At 32.6% G+C, this 7,901-nt stretch overlaps 1 protein-coding gene across 1 annotated transcript; it reads left to right on the plus strand.

Annotated features, from left to right (window-relative positions):
* The first annotated feature begins 3,397 nt into the window (after positions 1–3,397).
* LOC110281179 (uncharacterized) lies at positions 3,398–5,490 on the plus strand. Its single transcript, XM_052261273.1, has 5 exons — positions 3,398–3,549; positions 3,971–4,063; positions 4,154–4,261; positions 4,349–4,738; positions 5,270–5,490. Exons 1-5 carry the CDS (start codon positions 3,469–3,471, stop codon positions 5,297–5,299), a joined length of 702 nt encoding a protein of 233 aa, XP_052117233.1. The 5' UTR covers positions 3,398–3,468; the 3' UTR covers positions 5,300–5,490.
* Positions 5,491–7,901: the final 2,411 nt, after the last annotated feature.

Below are 7,901 nucleotides of genomic sequence, written 5' to 3' on the forward strand. Positions count from 1 at the left end.
AATAGTTTCCCATGGAATTGGAAAAAAAGATCAATTTTCTTTGAATTGCCTTACTGGCACAAGAACCCACTGCGTCACAACTTAGATGTCATGTACATAGAGAAGAACAAACTTGACAGTATAATTGGAACTCTTTTGGATATCCCAGGCAAGACAAAGGATCATCTGAATGCTCGATATGACTTAAAAGATTTGGGGATCTGGAAAAATCTTCAACCAAAGGAGGTGAATAATGGCAAGAGAACCAAATTGGCAAAGGCATGCTTTTCTATGACTGCTGTAGAGAAGTCAATTTTTTGTGGTGTTTTGAAGACAACAAAGCTACCTGATGGTAGTGCTTCGAATATATCATGGTGTGTACATCTAGGAGAAAGAAAAATTTCTGGGTATAAGACCCACGATGCTCATTTTTTGCTACACTACTTACTACCAATACCGATTAAAAGCATCCTTCCTGATCATGTGGCCATTCCGTTGATTCGACTAAGTTCCTTTTTTCGTCGCATATGCAAAAAGTTAATCACACTGGAAGAGATAGATCAACTAGAGTTAGAGATTGTGGAAACATTATGGCACCTTGAGAGGATCTTTCCCCCTAGTTTTTTTGACATAATGGTTCATCTTCCCATTCATTTAGCAAATGAGGTGAGATTGGGTGGTCCGGTGCAGTTTTGTTGGATGTATCCTCCAGAAAGGTACATGTGTACATTAAAGTCGTATGTACGCAACAAAAGTCGCCCCGAAGGTTCTATTGCAGAGGCATATCTGGCTGAAGAGTGCTTAACTTTCTGCTCAAGATACTTAATAAGCGACCAAGTTTTTTCCTTGAAAGTGCGAACAAGACTTAATAAGCGACCTCAGAATGATGATGATCCTAATGACGACAAAGTTTTTCCTTCAAAGTTGTTTTCTAACAAAGGTCGTTCGTTAGGCGTGGGAAATGGAGAACCAATTAATCTTGATGACATATCAAGTGCTCAAGCCCATGTATATGTATTATACAATTGTGAAGAAGTCGCAGATTATGTTAGGTAACTTAATATAACTTATGTTTATTCACTAAATCAAGTGCATTTAGATTTTTTCCGATCAAACATAACTATTATTAACTACAGAGAGCATGAGGATGAGGTTAACAATCAGCGGGGAACAAAATGGAGAAAAGCAAAAGTTCACAGTAAAACCTTCTTGTAGTGGTTTGAAACTCGGGCGAGGGATCCAGTTGTGCCTGTTTGGCTAAAAGAATTATCTCGAGGTCCAAGCTCTGTTGCAAGAAGATTTTCTGGATATATAATTAATGGATATAGGTTTCACACTATGGAGCGTGAGGCAAGGAGAAAAACACAAAATAGTGGTGTCACATTAACTGCTTTAACTTCAAGCTTTGCAAGTGCTAAAGATAAAAGTCCAATTCAAGACACTGTAGCTTATTATGGCAGGTTATTTGAGATAGTAGAGTTACATTATTTTGGGCGTTTTAAGGTTGTATCATTTCGGTGTGAGTGGTATGATGCTGGGAGAGACAAGTATGGTCTTACATTTGTTCACTTCAACAAGAAATGCTACCAGAATGAACCTTTCATACTAGCATCTCAAGCACATCAGTGTTTTTATGTGCAAGATCCATATGAACATAACAAACATTATGTTATGGAAACTATCCCAAGAGACTTATTTAAAACAAATAACGAATCTGAGTCTGAGGCCCGTCAAACCTTCTATAGAGAACAACACGAGCATATAACAAGTCCTGCCATACCAGCTGATGATGGTGAACTTATTCTGGAGAGGAATGATCTACAACCTAAAGTTATTGAAATGGTTCCCCAAGTGACTTCTGCCCAAGAATATGAGGCAAATTTCATTGGAGATTCTGATTCTGATGGGTCAGCCTAAGCAATTTATTGCTTAATATGTACATATGTATAACTAAGTTTTCTTCACCTTTTTATTTGTAAGTCATATTTTTGTTTTAATTTCTCATTTTGTTAGTGTTTCTTATAGGATATGTCACTTTATTTCTTATATTAACTCGAGTTAACTAATTTATTTGTGTAGGAATAAAGAATTTATTGATCTTAAAGCAACATCAAGTAAGAATTTGTTTCGACAATTTGAAGCCAAGAGACAAAAGATTGTAAATGAACGCAAGCAATATGTGATGCAAGGTGCAGCACGTAATGACAAGGAGGAAACTATGCCAAGGTTGGATGTAGTCGAAAGTCAAAAAGAGTTTAGTGCAACCAAAGGAGTGAAGAAATGTACATCAAAGAAGCTAGATTTTACTCATTTACAAAGCACACTCAGCACAATCAACAAAAGAATGAATTTCACGCCTGAAACCTTGGAAGTACAGCCAAGCATTCCTGTGCAATAGCCAGAAAAAAAGAAAGAATCACTTGACTGTGGCTTTGGCTGAGAAAAAGAAGCATGAAGTGCAACATGAACCGTCAACACAAGGCTTGAACAATTCTAAGCTTACAAAGGTAGGCGCAGATGAACTTAAAAGGAAGCTCGATGCAATTCGTAATATGAATAATAGCATGCCAACAAGTGTAAGCCAAGATCGGAGTTGTGCAAATTCTACTCAGTCCACAATCAACCAAAGGCAGCAGCAGATTATTCAAGTCACACATGGTAGAACTCAAAAAAAGGCAACATGACACTACTTTGCTGAGTTTAAACACTACCCCACAAGCTGAAGATTTAATGTCAGAGCAAGATGGATCAAGAAAGGAAAAGAGCAAGCCAAGGGTAAGGGCTACAACTATTGATGAATTTTTAAAAGAAAATGGGATAGATGTAGAAATTGACGGACTAAGCTCTGAACTAAGTGATGATGTGGGAGATAGCTTTCCACTTGATGAAAATTATTATTCACATGTGATGGAAGACATTGATGATGACGAAGGTAATTTATTTCTATCATTTTTTATATTTTTTGTAAATCATAATGCTTAATTTTTCAATTGGCATCACTAATTACTCCCTAATTTTTCCCCTAATACGTGAAACTAGGAGAGCCAAAGAAGAAGAAAACCCAGGGAAAAACAACTTGCAAAGAGATTTATGCAAGAACTATGGAACAGCGGGAAGAAGTTATTTTTGATATTGGATAGCCAGTAGGACCAACCGATCAAAGTGTGTCTAATTTAACTAGTTTCGTAGGAACGATTGGTAGAAATAAAAGATTTGCGAGTGTTTTGTACACTAGCTGGCATGCTGTAACTCCTAAAGCTAAGAAATTCATGTGGAACTATGTTAATATAAGACTCTTCTATTATTATTAAATGTCGATTATTTTAAATATAAGAAGGTGCATATAACACTGTTGATATCATGCAGACCAAGTTTATCCTCCCAAATAGTGGAGAAAAGTGGGTGATCCAAGCAATTCGGGATGCTTGGAAGCAGTTCAAGGGAAAGATTAAGTAGAAGCACTTTGTTCCCTTTGATACCATCGAAGATATGGTGAAAAATCGACCGACACAAGTTCCAGAAAGTCAATTCATAAAATTGATCTATTATTGGAGTCATCCTACAATCCAGGTAAAATAGTTGGTACTTTAATTGCGAATATATTACTGTTTGTTAAGACATAAGCAAAATAATGAAATTTCAATTGATAATGTTGGAATCTGTCCTCTCTCATGCTGTACAAACACATATCCATTCTGATGTAGGTTCTTGAACTGAATTGAATTTTTTTAGGTTATATTGCTGCCAGTTCCATTCTGAACTTCTGAATTTCTGTATTTACAATTCTATTTTTGGGTACTTTGTTTGCTGTAATTTTAAGTTGCTGCAATTCTATTTTCTATAGTTCTGTTTTGTGCAATTTTATTTTCTGCAATTCTATTCTGTGCAATTATACCTGCTACTATTCTGGTTGCTGTAATTTTGTTTGCTGAAGCAAAATTTAATTATATTGTTCTCTGTTTCTATATGCTAACTTTTTATTCAATTATAGTCAATAAGTGAAAAAAAAAAGAAACATCAAGAACAGCAAAAGTTTTCACATCGCATGGGGCCAATCAATTTTGGAAGAGTACGAGTGGCTCTGGTATACTTATTTCATATTTGTGCTGGGATTTGTTTAGTTAATTTTAGTTATGTTGTTATAGACTTACTTATTTAAGGCTTTATTTTGTAGCGCACGACAAAGGAAACAAATGAGGAACCAAAAAGGTTTGAAATGTTCCTTGCTACTCGAACAAGTCGGAAAAGGAAGGAAGTTGATCAGGAAACACAAGATGCAATTGTATGAGAATTCATTGAATTACTAATGATTATAAATCAAATTTAGGATACAGTAACTAATTCTATTTCAAATGTTTCTTTTAATTAGGATGAATTCCAAAACCGGCAAGCTGCTGGTGAAACAGATGAGGAAGCTTTTGAGTCTTTATTTGGAAAAGAACAACCAGGTCGGGTTAGGTACTATGGAAGATCTATTACACGACGTAACTTAAAAAAGCATGCAGAAATTTCTAAACTCAAGCAACAACACCAGGAGGAAGTCACATCTTTGAAGGCTGAACTTGGAGACATGAAGGCCAAACAGCAGCACCAAGAGGCTGACCTTCATGGATTGCGAAACATGATTAAGTTACTAGTTCAGCGATCTAAACCTGGAATGAGGCCGGAAGAAATTGAAGCTTTGTTACAAGATGCCCAACACTCTCCAATTGATGCAAATAGCGCTCATGGATCAACACATATTCCAAACATAAATATGGTATGACTAGTTTTTTCTTATTCCCTAATATTTGTTTATATATTGTTAATTGTTAATTAGGATTTTGAGTTTAAAATTTTTATTTGTTAGAACTTAGGAGGATGCTATATCTTTTTAATTTGAACTGAAATTGAAGAAGATGGAAGCTGTGATTTGGTTTTTTTGGTTTTGTTTTTTCATTATGTAATTTTAATATTATTGTTATCAGGGTGAAAGCTGTAATTTTTCTGGTTTTTCTGGTTTTTTTATTTTTCTGGTTTGGATTTTCTGATTTTTCTAACTTTTCTTATTTTAGTTCCCATTTAGTATGAAGTTGTGTTAGTCCGTTTTTTAGTTGTCCTTTATGGTGAGTTATAGTATCCCCCTGAATGTGATTGTTATTTTAAAGCAAAAGACTTTGGTGATATGAAAAGTAGAGTAGTTTCAATTATCCTATGCCTCTCGGATATTGTATGTGTTATTAATCTGTTAATTACTTTTTTCTTGTTGTACTTTTTCAAATTATAATTATTTTTCTATATAATTATGCAGGATAATTCTGAATATGCAAATGAAGATTGAGATGCTTATCATGATGGTTTATTGACAAAGATGGAAATTGAAAGATGTATGGTTGATGATGATGTCTTTTATTAGAAGCTAAGATACATTTATATGATATAATATTTTGATTTTTTCTAGTTTATTAGTAGTAAACTCTAAGTGCATTATATGAGTATACTTATTCTAGTTTGAGATGTATAAATGCTCAAAATTATGATCATTCCAATATTTTTGGTTCATTGTATAATTATATTTTGTTTCAGTATAATTTTTATTGTTTAAAGATTATTGTATGGTATTATTATATATGTATACATTTTTATTTTATAATAATTAACTAATTTAATTAACAATACAGGATTATATATATAATTATATTCTCAAATATTAGAGTTTAGATAAAAAAATTGTTAGAAATTTATATAAACAGAAATTTAAAAAAAAAACTGAGGGAAAAAAGGCTACACTTATATAGAGTAGCTATAGGTATACTATGTGTTACATTTATAAAGTGATGCAGTAGCCCTGAAAAGTGTAGCATATTCTTTAGAATTATGGTAACTATTAGTGCTGAAAAGCGTAGCCTTAGGTCCTGAACAACATCACTTAAAAAGCGTACCCTATTCTCAAAGGCGAGAAGCGTAGCCTTTGCTACAGAAAAGCGTAGCCTTTGAGAATAGGCAACACTAATATAGGCATCGCCTACAAAAGTGTCTCCGAAGCCTAAAAAGCGTAACCTTTTCCTAAGGCATCATTTTTTTTCGTTTTTGGCTACACTTTTCAAGTGTACTTGAATGGGTGTTTTTCTTTTGCTTCAAATTAAGCATCCATTTTCTTCATTCAATGACCCTTGTATCCATAATTCTTCAACATTTTGGCTTTGCAAACTGAAACCCTTTGTTAACCTCTTCAATATCAACCATAAACCTCAAATCTTCTTCACAATCTTCTTGCTCATCTTCATCTTGATCTTCAAATGCTTGTAATGAAGAAATGAACGTTAACCGAGCTAATATGAGAAAAATTCCTACAAAAGAAATAAGAGGGAATCTTCAATGCCCATGTTAGTGTAAAATTCTTGATAAATTATAGCTTTGAATTTGAACGAGACTCTATAATCATCATCCCTCCAATCGGCTCTTGGTTTTTCATTTTTTATGGACGTATCTGCTCCTCCAACCTTTTTTTTTAGTGGTTTTCATGGGAACCAAAATTTCAGTTTCAATAACATCCCAAATTCTCAGATCTTGACACTTTAGCATATGATCGTTGTACTCTTGTAATAAGAATAATTGGTTACATCTAGTAATGGAGGACGATGAGAAGATTATTTACCTTCCATATGTTCATATCTTGTGCTTGTTCTTATCAATGATCATTTTCTCATACTATAATATTTACCAAAGAGTTAAGCTCTCATATCACTTGTTATTCAATATGCACAAAATATTCAAGATTAAAGACGAATGGAAAAATATTATCATGGTCAATAGCATATATAATATTAAAAAAATATATATATGCAAATAAATTATAATATAAAATGTATTACAAAAATATACCGATAAATAATATATATTTAAAGTACAAAAAATATGTGTACTTTTTATTAACGAAGTGCTATACGTCGATTTTTCATATCATAAAATTCATTAATAATAGAATCTATGTCAAATTTTTTAGCAATCTTTTTAATGTAAATCAAAAGATAATTAACAAAAAAATTCATCTTCAATTTTATTTCTAAATCTATTCTTTACAATATTCATAAATGAAAAAGATCTCTTAGTTATAGCAGTTGAAACAAGGAGAGTTAATACCAAACGAATCAAACAATTAATCAAAGGATATATAAAGACTTTCCTATCTTCGCTAACCCTTAACATAACTCCGAAATTGTGCATAAATTAGTTAATTCAACATCATTAGGAACATTTAATTATTTTCTTTTGGTTATTATCATTTCAAAACACAGTCTTTTAGGTTTAGAATTTGTTATTCTATTTTATTTTCAAACCAAATTATGTTAGATATAAAAGGGAAAAGATTTAGCCCTTCGAGCTCTTTCTCCCTCTCTACCTCATTCTACACTCTACACACTTTTGAACCCTAGTTTTTCTATGAGCCATGAGCAACTAAACCTCCATTGTTAAAATTACGAGCTATGTTTATTCTATGGATTAATACTATTGTCACTCTATTTTAATTATTATATTGATTCAAATTCAGGGATTATTTTTGTTTTTCATCTTATGAATTTGAGTCTATTAAAAAATAACTCTTGTTCTACGTGAATTCTTGTTGATTCTTAGAAAAGTTAACTCACTTGAATAATAACTTGAAAGTAATTCCTCCTAAATCAATAATTATTTAGACTTAATGGGATACGTAACATATAATCCTCTTATATTTGGGTAATTAGGGTTTTTATGGCTAATAAACTAGAATTGGACTTAACCTTTTATTCTACATAAGTGACCAAGGAATTGGCGGTTGATTAGGTTAGAGGAGACTAAATTACTAAGAAATTAGGGTTTAGTCAATTAGGGTTTGCCATGAATTGGGTCTTACATTATTAAAATAGTTGGTAAGAAACATTAATCCAGAAAAATAAATATCT

The sequence above is a fragment of the Arachis duranensis genome, chromosome 5 (genome assembly GCF_000817695.3).
Source record: "Arachis duranensis cultivar V14167 chromosome 5, aradu.V14167.gnm2.J7QH, whole genome shotgun sequence".
In the NCBI taxonomy this organism is placed as follows: Eukaryota; Viridiplantae; Streptophyta; class Magnoliopsida; order Fabales; family Fabaceae; genus Arachis; species Arachis duranensis.

Coding starts and splice junctions, on each gene's coding strand:
- LOC110281179 (XM_052261273.1), top strand. CDS start 3,469: ATGGTGAAAAATCGACCGACACAAGTTCCAGAAAGTCAATTCATAAAA. Junction 3,550..3,970: donor GGAGTCATCCTACAATCCAG/GTAAAATAGTTG, acceptor ATTCAATTATAG/TCAATAAGTGAAAAAAAAAA. Junction 4,064..4,153: donor GAAGAGTACGAGTGGCTCTG/GTATACTTATTT, acceptor TTTATTTTGTAG/CGCACGACAAAGGAAACAAA.